General features: G+C 44.3%; 1 protein-coding gene across 1 annotated transcript in view; it reads left to right on the top strand.

Moving 5' to 3' along the window:
- The window catches only part of SPTLC2 (serine palmitoyltransferase long chain base subunit 2), a 425,361-nt gene that overhangs the window by 171,210 nt on the left and 238,895 nt on the right, over positions 1-15,256 (top strand). The window contains exon 3 of the mRNA XM_086937562.1: positions 13,313-13,467. Coding sequence (XP_086793688.1) covers positions 13,313-13,467 — 155 coding nt within the window. The remainder of the gene's footprint in view (positions 1-13,312; positions 13,468-15,256) is intronic.

The following is a 15,256-nucleotide window of genomic DNA, read 5'->3' as shown; positions in this document are numbered from 1 at the left end:
TCTGCGAGGTGACAGTCAGTCATTTAAGGGAGGATGTGTTAAGTGTTCCTCCTAAGACTCTCAGACCCCTCTTAGACTCACTCATGTCTAAAAAAAAAAAAGGCCTCTGCGCACACGCATGACCGCTGTGTGTGCCAAGATGAGTATCAAAACACTACATCTTGCAGGATGAACTTAAGGGTGGGATCCACTCTCTCCAGAGCCATGCAGTGGGCGGGATCTTTCTCCATCTCAAGATTCAGGGACCGAAGACTTCTGTTTGTCTTTTTTTACTGTTTCTAGATGTAGTTTGACTTCTTCTGAGAGCAAGATGGCATGTACTGTGACGAGTCCTGATTGTAGTGCATCAGTAGAACTGCATATGCATCATTTAGCCTCTGCAGCACAGCATGCTGCCAGCCAGGATTATGCGTACTTGGGCCAAACTGTATGCTGGTTTCAATACTGGTATTGAATATTATTTTGAGATGCATTGATAATGCTCTGTACTGGTACTAAAGTAAGGGGGTACTGAAGAGACAGTTTGAGGGGCCTGCCTCTGAACAGAGATATACTCTAAAGACAATCTCGAGGCCCACACCAAGCTCGACCCTTAGCGATTGCCATACATCAGGTTGATCTCCTTGTTCTTCATCAGAAAGGCAAAGGATGATCTATATTTCTAGTCTTTGGCCACATACTAGCCCATTCTTCACCAGCTGTAAAGTCCCATGTCTAATAGCACTGTTTTGCCTTTGAAGAGGCAATTTCGTAGGAACTCTGGACTTTTCCAAATTGCAAAGAAAAAGCTTTGATAACCAGCACACTCCTGTTTTCTTCCTCAGCTTCTGACTGATCTGGGATGCCTACCGATGACAGTGACAACCCCTGATAGAGCGCCGGACTACCGCATGGCTTAACTCTGTGTGGCATAAGAGAAAGTACTTCTAAAAACACTGTCAAAAAAACAATGAGCAGTCTGTCCAAAAATTGCTTCTGCCTTGGCACATTTTGAAGTATTTGGCCAAAAATGTCAAGCTTCCAGTGAACGTTCATGTTGTCAGACTGCTGGTGATAAAGAAATAAATATAAGGTTACACCACAAGATCTCTTCCACTTTGTGGGCATATTCTACTTGACTCCCTTGTTGTGTGTGTATATAAGAGGGTGGTGAGGCAGTGAGGAGAGCAAGAAAATTGATATTGTGGTAAGCAGGTGGCAATGGGGGCTGCCATGCATTTATAAAGAGAGGCAAAAAAAAAATCCTAGATGACAAGATCATTTCAAATGCCAATATACGTCCTTTACCTCTGAGGCAGCTAAAAGCGTCTGTCCTCTGCCAGGAATTCCAACAGCACCACATTGCTATGCCTTTTTCACACTATACGCCGGTACCACCGCAAAACTCCAGAAAAAACTCCCAACGCATCCAGAACGCTTCAGCCAGGCTCATACTAGACATCCCGCGTAAAGAACACATCTCTGGTCACCTGAAAAACCTCCACTGGCTCCCCGTAAATAAGAGGATTACTTTCCGCCTCCTAACCCACGCACACAAAGCACTTTACGAACTTGGACCCGAATGCCTCAACACACGATTGTCCTTCTACACCCCCTCCCGTCAGCTACGATCCTTCAACCAAGCCCTTGCCACTGTACCTCGCATCAACAAAACCACCATGGGAGGTAGATCCTTCTCCTACCTGGCAGCTAAAACCTGGAACTCACTTCCCACTCACCTTCGCCTTACTCAGAACCACCTAGCATTCAGAAAACAACTTAAAACTTGGATTTTCGACAAGTAATCCCCCACCCTTCCTCTAGCGCCTTGAGACCCTATGGGTGTGTAGCGCGCTATATAAATCTCTTGACTTGACTTGACATGAAGGGCTATCTTCAGGACACAGGTGGGCTCCGTCCAATACAGATGGCGAAAAAACCCAGGCAACAGCAAAGATAGCATGCACTGCTGTCTTTGAGCGCCTGTCACATCATTCCTTTCCCAAAAAGCAAACCATTAAACCATATTCCAGACGTGGATACTGTGGAAATAGGCATAAAAAGTCAAGAGGCCCCCCAGAAAAAGGGATCCTCTGCCTTAAAGCAGTGGCCTTCGGCATTGCTCCACTGCACTCAACACCTGTTGGGGGACTAAACAGGCTATATTTTTTTGTTAATATATAACTTTTTATCAATGTTTGCTTTCCCTCATCACCGACAGCAACTGTCTTGAATTCCACATTGCATCGCCAAGTATTTCACCACGCCGGCACAGCATTAGTCAAGACCACCAATCTCTGCAGCAAGCAGAAATGTAGGCATATTAGTTAGCTGACTGCAAACGTGGAGCCGAACGACTTGGTACTCACTTAAAGAAACTATAAACCTCTCTGGTATCCTGGAAAGATCATACTTCTCATCGGAACAAATAATTGAATTCCTCCAGCATCTGGTGCCCCCAGGGTGTTCCAGTTTATCCATGCACCTTCACTCGATATGGAGTTGGATGCTCAGTTTTTAAGGCCAGACTAGTACCTAAGCCTGAGGAGACCTTTAAATCAATTGTAGTTGAAACGCATCAACATTTCTACCAAGGGAAAATACATGGCAATGGAAATCTCTGAGAGATAATTTGAAAAGACTAATAGGAGACCAATCTGCTTTCTAAAATTACACAGCCTGGCATAATCCTTAATTTAAAGGACATGCGGGCAAATACTTAAAATAATTTACCTGTACTCTCATCTTTGATAAATAACGAATTGGGTCTTACATTTTTTATATTATTTTAAAAAAAGATACTTGAAAGACATTCACTGTAACTTTATGATCACAAAAAAGGTGTTGGCTTTCTTTTTTTTTTTTTGCCTTTGTATTTTGTCAATTTCTGTTATGTACACAAGTAGCTATACATGTATTTCTATTCTCTGTATGCTGCGCTGTATTTAATCAATGCATAATCACACGACTACTTTTAAAAAAAAAAAAAGAAAAAATGTAATGAAGAATCACAATGATCAACTAATTAATTGTCTTTGTTTCTTTAAATGACAGCCATCATTTTTATACGTGTGAGTTTTTTTTCTATGTTCTATCAAAGGGGAGTGCTATGGCTAGCCTAAACAACAACATGCTTGCCGATATCTGTAAAGCTACTACATGCCCAATTGTACACAGGTTCACTAAACATTAATGTGTGGCCATTCGTGCCTGACAAGAAGCAAGTCAGTCAAACTGTACTTAAAACTTAGTTAAATGTGTCTTCCTTTGCTGCTAGCAAGCCACCACTTTAGGGAGAGGGGTATTGCTTTACTGTATTCGCACAGCATGTGATCTGCAGCTGGACATGCTGTAAACTTAAGCTCCCTCCCAGCTTCCTGGATGAGAGCTCCTGGTTTAAGTCCTGGCAGTTAACTTTTTTTACAGATAGAATACTTGTATGCGAGTACACATATACTTTACTACTTTGCCCCTCTACACCTACTTACACTTACTCGAAGGAGGAAAAAATATATGTTGTAGTCTGTCCTTATGCATTGTGAATTTTGAGGTGTGGTATCCTCGTCACCAAAAATTAACTAACATAGACCACGACCAACGCTGGATGACAAGCGTGTGCACAGCTTGTGAATCTACAGCACTAACAACTGCAAAACCATTGTTAATGGGTATTAAAGGTAAGTCACTTTTTTATACAAGTTTCCTTCTATGTACTGGGCCACAAAGTTGTGCCAAGGGTCTAGAGCTTGGATTATTAACTGATCACTGGCTGTCTTAAAGTGATGTTTGTGTTGCAGGCCACGCCAGAGGTCACCACGCAAAGCTCTATGACTTTTACTAGACTGCACTTTCGAGTGTAAACCTTTCACCCTTGACACTGATGCAACAGTGGATCCCATTACCATCTCCCAGAAAGAGTGAGCCCATACTTCACGAGAATGTGGTGAAAAGAGTTTCTGAAAGAGCCAGAGCTAGATTTCAGAAACCATGGATCATTTGCTGTTTTGAAGTCTTCGGATTGTTGACTTCATAGTAAGAATAATACATTCTACTCCCTTATATTACATTTTCTATCATGGTCACCATGGGATTCTGTATGATAGTGTCTCCAGTTTGTGTTTATAGAGCAGGATGTTAAGGAAACTCATATTTTTTTAATGTAAAGTTCTAGATAGAAAACAGGAATTTGAGTTTGAGAAAAGGTACCTACTCCCATCCAGTTTAACTCCCGTTCAGCGTGCTCAGTTTCCTCCATGGACAATACACTGTCTACAACTTTACTGTTGCTCACTCCATGCTGTTAATATTGTTGATTCTGTACTAATGTTGGCAGGATGTTTCTTGCATTGACTACTTTCATTTTGTCAAAGCATACTAATGCACCCGCCCCCACCCCAGGGCATTTTGATTCTCTTCGGAGGAGATAGACATTCGAATGGATACTGAGAGCACAGGCTCCTCCACCTTGTAGAACTATTTTGTGCACAAACTTCACCCTTAAACTGAGACTCGTGCAGTTCTGGATGATTCTGATGTAGGGAAGAACAGGGTTAACAAGGAGGGCAAATCATTTAATCACCTTTTTAACATGACCGTGACGAAGTAAGAGATGATGGATGGAACTCTCTCCCAAAGGGAGTGTCCTGTAGAGAAGCCAAAACTAGGCTTAAGTCCCAGACCAAGGTTGTGCTGCTAAATGCTTAATGTTGCGTTCTGTCTAAACTGGGTGCAGATTTGCTGGATCCTCCTCCTGGTCTTCTGCCATATGACAAAGTAAAAGGTGGGGTAAGGGGTTGGAACTATGCCTTTCACTTCCTTCAAACACCACTGACAGCAGAGCCTTCTCACACCATATGTGAGACGATAGCTTTGCAATGAGGGAAATATATCTACTCTTGTATATATTTGTAATTTTATAACTGAATGCATGATAGTTAACAGCGAAGGCTCACTTCAGTAGGCCTGTGTTTGTTATGGAGTCAAGCCAATACTATATTTTATATAATATTTACATCAGTGGGGCTTCAGTTCAGCACTTTTGTGCATTGGTCTGTCTGTGTGTCATTTACACTCCTTCCAGTCATGTCAGCCCTCGTTAGCGATTGTATCTCTTGCAGTTTGTGATTGCATTTGTCAGATCGCAAGTTCTCATCCACCTGAGCATGACTGCCCTTCTGTGCTAGTGTTGGTTCACCAATCCTTTATTATTCCATTTTCTTCTTTTGTAGGTCCCCTTTTATTTTTCACCTCCTTTTTATTTTATTCAGCAAGCAATTGATGCCAAATGGCGCTAACGAGCCTTGTGCTTGATGCCGATTTCATCTCAGACAGCCGCATCCCTTGCGACCCTACCTCTAAACCAGGCGACCATCATGGAATAGTATTGCCAATGCCATGCTGCAGCTTTAAAAGAATACACTATGTAAAATGCCAATGCATAATGGCCACCCGCTGCTCCTGTTTAATTTTGTTATTGCAAGCATTTGCCCGCTAAATTTAGGTGATCGCATGTTTTCTGTATTCTACTTGAATTCTTTCTATTTATCTTGAATATATGTTTTTGAGTTTGATGTGTTTTTTATTGTAATTGTGTAAGTGGGTGAATGCAAGAGTGAGTCAGTGTGTAGATTACTGGGTGAATGAGTGCAACTATAAGTGAGAGTCTGCATGTAAGATAACTTGAGTGTCGAAACACAATAACTACTTAAAGACCTTCATTTGTAAGCCAGAGCTATGGGCATTGCCAATGCTTATTTTGGTTTGTTTTCACTCTGTGATCAGACTCCTATAGCCTAGCAGTCAAACAATACTTCTAAATGTTTCTCCTACCTGCTCTTAAATTAACCATTTTATGATGATCCCTCTGCAATCTAGTGAATGTGTCCTTGACGAGCCACCAAGTTGAATATAGCTAATCAGACAAACCTGCGCTGTGATTTGTGGGTAACCTCAACAGCCCCACTCTGCATTGGACATCCCCAATGGAACCACAGAGGTGAGCTAGAAACCTTTCAGCAGAATACTACTCTTTGAGCCAGATGTATGACCCTTCCATTTTGCAAGTTGCAAATTGAAATGTACAGCAGTGTTGCCAACACTGTTTGCGATTCCCAATGGGGTCGCAAATGACCTGCCTCATTAATATTCATGAGGCAGGTCGCAATTTGCGACCCCATTGGGAATGGCTAGCACCCACAGGAATGGTGGCCTGCTGGGGTCAGCAGACCACCATATCTGTGACTGCTTTTTAAATAAAGCAGTTAAAGAAAACAGGCTGCATTTTTTTTTTTAACGCCTTAACCGCGGCGATTTTTCCGCTGCAATGCGGGCGTTCTAAAGGGTGGGCGGGGCTGCGTCGGCCATTGACCGACGGCAGCACTAAGGAGGTAGTGCTGCCGTCGGGCAATGGCCGACGGCAGCACGGAATCGGTTAAAGGAAAAACGCGTTGCATTTAAAAAAGAAAAATTAAACGTTTGTTTCATTTTTTAAGATTGGACCACTGCCTGCTCTTAAAAAAATATTTTCTCTGCCATTCACAAAGGGGAAGGGTTTTGTGAGTGGCTTAAAACCTTTTTGAAGTAGGTGGAAAATTGCGAGTGTTTTGCGACCGCAGTTGCAAAACAATCGTACATAGAAGTGCGACTTGCTATTAAGAAGGGATGCCCTTGGCACGCTCCTTCTTTATATTGAGTCACAAACCCTATTTTGTGAGTTGGTAATGGGTGACTGACTCGCAAAATAGGGTTTGTACATTGCACAGACCTATTTTGCAGTCGCAAAAGGGCCAATTACTTGTTTGCGACAGCAAACAATGGTCGTCCATCTGGCCCTTTCCCCTTGTCAGAGGAAAACAGACATACTGGTCTGACTAAAATCGGAGCGGCCTCTTGAAAGAAACCGGCATAAAAACGGAGGATTGTTGGTCATGGCAGTTTTAACCCCTCCCACGCTCATGACCATTAGAACGCTCACACGCGGGGCTAATTTTCCTGCTGTGCTGGGCGTTTTAAGGAACGGGCGTGGTCATGCCGAGCTCAACTCGTCATGAGCACACGAGAACCATGGCTCATGACGAGCTGAGCTCGTCATGAGCATGGGGGCGCAGTGCGCGCCCCCTCCCCCCCAGCACAGCGGGGGAATCGGCCCCACAGTGAAGGGGTTAAATGGGGCTTTATGGTGCAGGAATAATGTTTTTACTTGTGTTCTGTCATCAGAGCTGGCAACAACTGATATAGTAAATTCAGGAATGAGGTAAAAGCTGCCAAGAACTCCAGCAATTCCACAAAAAATTGGCATTGTATCCTAAAGAATGAGAATGCCGTGCTCTTTTAAAGCCCTGGACAAACCGCTTTCCTAAGTTGCCTTAAAACACGCCCCTGAGTCTGGAATCCCAGCAGAGCGCATACAAAGGCAGTGTAGCATTAACTGAACCATTAATCATGCTGCTGAGCCGTGTGTGATGCCAAACATGTGACAAACAGGAGAGCCACATGTGACCGGGCTGTAATCTTAAGAATGTGCTTGCATCCTAGTGCCTGGATCGCTTCAGCTGCTTCTAGGCAGGGCAAGGTGTCCGTTGCGATTCACTAATCAGAACTTAGATGTCCTGGGGTGTGTGTGGACCTCTGCTACAGAACGTTACAGCTGTGCTGCATGAGTGCATGCAGATTAACGTCTGTGGCTGTGTCTTGTGGGTGTTCTTGACGTTCATCGCAGAAGTCCCATGTTTCCGTCTATTTAATCCTTAGCTGTAGGATATTGGCTTTTAATGACAGTCTTGTTGTTGGTCACGGACTAGAGTTATACATTATCATGTTAAATGCTGGTAAACAAATGTATGCTTCTGTCAAGCCTCTCACAAGTGTGGGAATCAGGATAGGTGAGAACCAGAGCATTTTTTTTTCTTTCCAAGTTTGTGTTTACTGTTCATTTATTGGTCTCTTCATTCTTCCAAGCAGATTCCAGTACCTAGCTGTTCAACTCTCCCTCCCAGATACATCATTTAGTTCTTTGTGCTTTGACCCCCCCCCCCCCCTCCCTACTTTCTGCGGTTGACTTTACAACAACACATTACAACGCTCCATTTAATTTCTTTCATGGAGTTGAAGTAAAGGCTTGTGAGGTTAAATGCGTCCTCCTAAGGTGTGTTTCTGTTTGGACCATGTATGATCTAGGGCCAGAACTCCAGCTCCCTCACCCATACTCCCCTAAACTTACCTCTCTCTCACTTTATATAACCTAATATTTATCCTCCACCAACTGCAGTAACCTCTTAGCAACTCCATTATTCCTAGGTCTTCCAGAGTCTCACTGTGCATGGTCCATCCTGTCTCTTCTGGGTGGACTCCCATATACTCATTGCATGAAACCAGGCATTCTGGGGGGATTGCTTTTCTGTTGCTCCGGGGTGACCTCAAAGCACATGTACCATGGCTGTCTATATCCGGTGCATTCCTTTGGCTGCTTCAAAGTGGGCCTGTGGTTGGATGTATCCAGTGCATTTCTTTCTACATATCCTCTGTTGCTCTTATCCACCCAAGAAACTGAACCCATTACCTCTCCGGGGTACACATCTGCTTCTCTTTCTGGTTGTTTCCTTTGGGCATACTTGTGGCAACACAGTAGCCGCCACACAAGAACTGCACCCTACTACTCCACGCATACAATAACAAACACCACTGTACACCACTCTGTGATTAAACTCTTTGCCCAGCCAAGCAACATCTTCACCATAGTGTACCACATGTCTCCTAATAAACTCCAGGGTCACGTCTGAGGTATTAAAAGATGTACAAATGTAACTGCAGAACAATACATTCAGACCTTTCCAGCTGTATCTGTCTAATGGCAGCATTTACCTATGGGCTCACAAGATATGAAAGTGGGTGGGAGTTTCAACAGGGCACAGTCACTTTCATTTTCCACTATCAATTCAAGTAGGGCTTTTTTAAAATAATTTCTCAAAACTAAAAAAGTCAATACCATTTTAAGGGTATCTGAGCCTCAAACAAACATATACAAAAACAGCAGTATATTTTAGCTATCAGTTTAATGGGAGAGTCTGTACAGGGACACATCAGTACACATGTTAGAAGTTCAGATTCCCTCCTATCTTTTCTCATTTGGTTCACCAGTCAATTCATTAAGTCCTTATGATTGCTGTCTCCTCTACGCTTTTCACATTAGTCTCCGATGACTTTCTGGAGACTCTTGTCCATTCTCACTTTGGTTATTGGTAGAGGAAACTCGTATGGCCGTTCTCTCGCTGCCTATTTCCACGAGCCAAGGAGAGAGCCAGCCAGTGTATCATCACATGCCTTTGATAAAAAAAGGCCTCAAATTAAAACATTTTTTTTACCTTCTTGGATCTGTGTTGTAGTTCCAGAATACAGTGCTTAAAGGAATAAGCAACTGTTGTTCCTACAATGCTTCTCAGAGCATTTATCGCCTGGTTTCAGTATTCTACCATATTGGACATGTTCAGTTCAGATGGGAAAAGTCAGTACTCCCCTGTGCAAGTGGGGGGCAGGGGGGGAAGTCACCTTGTCATTTTGATTTTTACCTAGTGTTACTGCCTTAAAGTAGGCTTTATAAACTACTAGCAGCCCGTCCCGACGTTGTCCGGGTATGAATTCCTGCCGGTCAGAAGTATATTGTTTTGTAGGATTTCATTTTGATAGCATTTCTTATCTGTGACAGGCCTGTGAAATGCTCCGATTCACAGTGCACTGCTGATGCACTTAAGAGTGCGCGTTCAGTAGTGTGTGAACTCGAGTTTCCCTATTTTTACTTGCAATATTATATAGCGCAAACTCGCCAACATGGCATGAGCACAATTTACATTACAGAAGAACACATTTATTTGTGGTAGGCACGGGGAGACAAAGCGATTTGCCTGCAATCACAGGATGTTGAGCTGATGCCGAGATTCGAACGTAGCTCCCCCAGCTCTAAAGTTCGCAACTTGTGGCGGGAGGTGTGTCTAAAAGTGTATGTCGGTGCTGGCCATCAATGAGAGAGACCTGTGCATTTTTCAAATGGGTGGTGAAAAAATATGAGTATGTTGCTGGAGATGTGGGCCGACGTGCCATCAATGTACGTACCAGGGGAGGGTCAACACCCATTATTCTGCAACTTTCTTTCCGCAAACCATCACTCCTCATACTTTCATTACGAAAGTACCATGACTCTGCAATGCCATTATAACGCATGGCATTACATTTTATATGCTTTTACCACGCATACATTTACAACGAAATTCGTTGTAAATACATGAATGGTAAAAGCATGTTTTTTTTTAATGTTTGGATAAGTTAAGTATGGGTATAGGGGTATATGTTTTGGGGTACTGAGGTATATGTTTTGGGGTGTTTGGGTATTTTAAGGGTTCAGATATAGTTTTGGTTTATGGGGTACAGGGGTAGTTTTAGGGATAGGTATGGGTTTTGGGGTACAGGGGTATTTTTAGGGTTCAGGGCTAGGTTTGGGGGTATAGGGGTATTTTTAGGGTTCAGGGGTAGGTTTTGGGGTACAGGGGTATTTTAGGGTTCAGGGATAGGTTTGGGTTTTGGGGTACAGGGGTATTTTAGGGTTCAGGGATAGGTTTGGGTTTTGGGGTACAGGGTTATTTTTTATGGTTCAGGGCTAGTTTTGGGTTGGAGGGGTATTTTTAGGGCTATATTTGGGTTTTGGGGTATTTTAGGGTTCAGGGGTGGGTTTGGGGGTACAGGGGTATTTTTAGGGTTCAGGCCTAGGTTTCGGGGTACAGGGGTATTTTAAGGGTTCAGGGCTAGGTTTGGGGTACAGGGGTATTTTTAGGGTTCAGGGCTACAGGGGTATTTTTAGGGTTCTGGGCTAGGTTTGGGTTTTGGGGTACAGGGGTATTTTAGGGTTCAGGGGTAGGTTTGGGTTTTGGGGTACAGGGTTATTTTTATGGTTCAGGGCTAGTTTTGGGGTGGAGGGGTATTTTTAGGGCTAGTTTTGGGGTGGAGGGGTATTTTTAGGGCTAGGTTTGGGTTTTGGGGTACAGGGGTATTTTAGGGTTCAGGGGTAGGTTTGGGTTTAGGGGTACAGGGGTATTTTTAAGGTTCAGGGCTAGGTTTGGGTTTTGGGGTTATGGGGTATTAGGCTTCAGGGGTAGGTTTGGGTTTTGAGGTACAGGGGTGTTTATGGGGTTCACGGCTAGGTTTGGCTTTTGGGGTACAGGGGTATTCTTAGGGATAGGTTTGGGTTTTGGGGTACAGGGTATATTCATAGGGTTAAGATGGGTTAGTGTTTAAGGGTGTTGGGGTATTTTAAGGAGTAAGGATGGGTTATGATTATGGGGTGCAGGGGTATTTAAAGGGAGCAGGGTGGACACCCGGAGCTGGAATGTACAGAACCTGGGAAGAAAAAACAATGAAATATTGGGCACAACGCTCGCTTTTTTCCCCGTAATCCCGCGCCCGAACATGCCCACGCCCCCAGCACACGCCCACAGCACACGATATGAGACATGGCATGAAGGGCGGAACGTACCACACGCCCCCAGCGTTTGTCACGCCTCCCAGCACACGCCCACAGCACAACGCAGACACGCCCACAAGGGACTACTTTGCTGGCACGGTTCTTTTACCTTTTAAATGTATATGGTGGGCGTCTACATAGCCTATGTCCTTCTGCTGCAACTGCCCTTTCCAACTGTATTGGGTGTTGTGATTGGTGCTGTGGTTCCTGAGATTACCTGCCTCAAAGGTTTGGGCTCTCTCTTTATCATATTAGTGTAGATATAGATCTTGAATTGGGTGACACTTAACCCCCTCATTTCTGGTTGCCTTTTTATGATTAAACAAATTAATTTTTTCATTTTAGTATCCTTTAGCTTAGTCTTTTTTTCCACCATTTCGCATGTATAGGCAGTGATGTTTTTGGGCAGTCCTGAATGAGCACTTCATAAAAAAAAGAAATAGGTTAACTACCCTTTGTAAATTAAGAGATCCCACAATGTGGTGATTCGGGTGGTACACGCTGGACCTCCTCCCAGGCAAGGCAGCCTGCTTTTGTATTTCTTAGAGATCCAGAACTGACTCATTCCCTTCCCAGATCAACGTTGAGGCACCTTGAATATCCAGACACTATTCCCTTAAAGTTTTTCCACTATGTAACATGCCCCTTGCACTGACCCGACTGCACTTGCCTCCCTACACAGTTAATGGAACTATTAAATCCTCCACTAGTAACTGCTCCCTTATTGCTTAAGCATATATCGAGGACATTAATGTAACCAGAAGGGGATTCTGTTCTGTGGATCTCAGCAGCCTTAACAATAGATCCAAATCAGTGTTCTGGGTGACAACTAGCAAGTGAACTATCTCTAGGTTTGGTGTTTTCTCCAGCCACCATGAGAGATGCCTCAGGTGTCACGCTAGGCATTAGCATTCCAACTATGGGAGATTCAAGGTCCCCTGCTCATATGGATCTTAAGAGTATTGAACTTGAGTCTGTGGTGTGCTCTGGTCCATTTCATAATGGCTAGCACATGACTCCTTATGGGCAAATGTGTTGAGGGTAGAGGAGTAGGATTTCTGCACACCATGCCTACCCCATGTCCTTGCTCTCATCCAGCCTAGCTCACCTTAATTACTTCTACAAGTAAAGTAGAATAGATGGTTGCTCTCGTTGGATTCCTATGCTGTCGTTCTAGTGAGGACTTGGGCTCTGGTTTATGGCACTTCGGGACGCATTGGTGCACTAGAGAAATTATCCTTTTTTTGTTTTTCTTAGAAAACAGTTTGTGGAATTGTAGAAAAGTGTGTGCTTTTTGGATTCCTCTCATAGCACAGGATCTAAGGCAGGGTGTAAATTTGCTAATTCTAGATGTGCTGTTATGAGACCAGGGTCTGTGAAATATTTGAGTGTACAGTTTGGAGTGTGTAAAAGTGCTAGATCTTCGAGACCATGTAAGACCTCTTTTAAATCTGCTGTAGCCATCCCCATCTGTTGACTCTTCAAAAGCCAGCATTTGCCTGTTTTTCCTGTGTCCAAGTGGTTAATGTGTTTGTTACAGTAGTGTTCTAGATTTCTTTCTTCTATACTTAACACTTGTGGACTTAAAAACAGTTTTATAACTTTTTACAGTGAAGACTATCAAGTCCTTTATATCTTGTGATGTTGAGGGTGTTTAAAAACAACTTGTGGATGTATGCCACAAAGCACATGAGATGCCATACTCTTGGAGTTATACAAGTCCAAAACCTGTGTTCTTGATATCCATGTTGCTTTGTCTCTGCCAACCAGGATGGGAACTTGCATAGTATCATTTTTCATGGCCAGCCATTTCTCATTGTTTTTCAGGACTTTGTTTCTTTATATCAAGACTTTGAGAACTTCTACACGCGGAACCTCTATATGCGCATTCGTGATAACTGGAACAGACCTTTGTGTGGTGTGCCGGGGGCAAAGATGGACATTTTGGATCGATACACAACAGACTACAACTGGACATTCACGTGAGTCCAAGTAACTTTAAGCAAGTGACATCTGTTGATGCTAAATTAACAAATCCCAGAAGTGAATAGTTGATTTGGATGCCTCTCTCCTCTCCCTTGATTGTTTGGCCTTTCTTCTGTTGTGACCTTTCTACTGCCCAGCTGGCCCTTGTACGACTAACTCCACCTTTCCTTCAACTGCCTGTTTCACCTACTGCTGGTGTAAAGAATGTTGGTGATGTAGGCATATTGCCATATCAATGAACCCCACATCCCTTGGCATGGTGACGTTATACTGTTTATCTTGTTATAACACTGGTATTGCTCTAACCTGTTTGCCACTCTCCTCACCCTACTCCTTCCTGAGCTAGACTACTCTTGTAGCCTTCTCACTTCATGTGGTCTCTTCTTGCAATCCTCCTACAGCGTGAAGCCCTCCCTCCCCCAAGCAATTCTATCTGAATCGCGCACTGTTTCCCCCAGAACTCTGCCAGAACAAACACTGTCATACAGTGTTCAAGAGTGGATTCACGCTTGACCCCCCATCCTTTGACTAGTCCCTTTCTTTCTGCTCCATTTCCATAGATTGGTCCTTCTCATCGAACCCCCTTCATTAAATGCCCAGCCCCTCTCTATTTAGTCCTCCTTTAAACTGCCTTCTTAACAGCTCTCCTAAATTCATGATCCTTCTACTTTCAGCCCTTTTCTCTTAATGGAGTCTCCTCCTGTGCTCAATTAATCAGGGGTTTATAAAGCACACTACTCATCTGTGAAGGTCTCGGGCGCTGGGGGGGTGGTGGTGCGGGTGCAGCTCGAACATCCAGTTCTTGAGGGTCTTCCTGAACATATGCAGTGTCGGGGAGCGTCTGATGTTCACTGGGAGCTCGTTCCAGGTCTTGGCTGCGATGTAGGAGAAGGCTCTGCAACTGCTCTGTTTCTGCGGATGAGGGGGATCTCTGCCAGGGCGAGGTCGGCGGAGCGGAGGTTCCTCCTGGATACGTGGAAGGAGACTCTTGTTGAGGTATTCGGGTCCGATGTTGTCGAGGGATTTGTAGGTGTGGGTGAGGAGTTTGAAAGTAACCCTCTTCTTGACGGGGAGCCAGTAGAGGTCTTGTAGGAGTTGGGTCATGTGTTTGTGAAGCGGAGTCCCGAGGATGAATCTGGCTGTGGAGTTCTGGATGGTTTGGAGTCTATGTAGGAGAGTTCTGTTGATTCCGGCGTAGAGGGCGTTTTCGTAGTCCAGTCTGCTATTTATAAGTGCGTGGGTGACGGTTTTTTGGCATTTAGGGGAGATCCATTTGAAGATCTTGCGGAGGATGTGGGGGAAGTGACTGCGTTGATCTGGCGGGTCATGGAGAGGGAGGAGTCGAGGATGATGACTAGGTATCGTGCATAGTCTTTAGGGGTGGGTGGACTCCTAAGGGTGGGGAGCCACAAGGGGTTGTCCCAGGCAAAGGTGGAAGGACCGAGAATTAGGACCCCGGTTTTCTCGTAGTTGAGCTTCAAGCAGCTGTCCTTCATCCAGGCTGCGACTCCTTCATTCCTTCCTGGAAGCTGAGCCTTGTGTTCTCGGGGTTCTTCATGAGCGAGAGGATGAGCTGGGTGTCGTTGGCGTAGGATACTATGCTGAGCCCGTGCTGTCTGACGATGGCGGCAAGGGGGGCCATGTAGATGTTGAATTGAGTGATCATCCTTGGGGCACTCCGCAGTTGATCTCTATGGGTACAGAGGAAGGGGGACAGTCTGATCCTCTGGGTTCTGCCAGGGAGAAAGGATTGGATCCAGTTGAGGGTGGTTCCTTGAATCCCTG

The sequence above is a fragment of the Lissotriton vulgaris genome, chromosome 9, assembly GCF_964263255.1.
Source record: "Lissotriton vulgaris chromosome 9, aLisVul1.2, whole genome shotgun sequence".
In the NCBI taxonomy this organism is placed as follows: domain Eukaryota; kingdom Metazoa; phylum Chordata; class Amphibia; order Caudata; family Salamandridae; genus Lissotriton; species Lissotriton vulgaris.
This window is presented reverse-complemented; position numbering and strand designations above follow the sequence as displayed.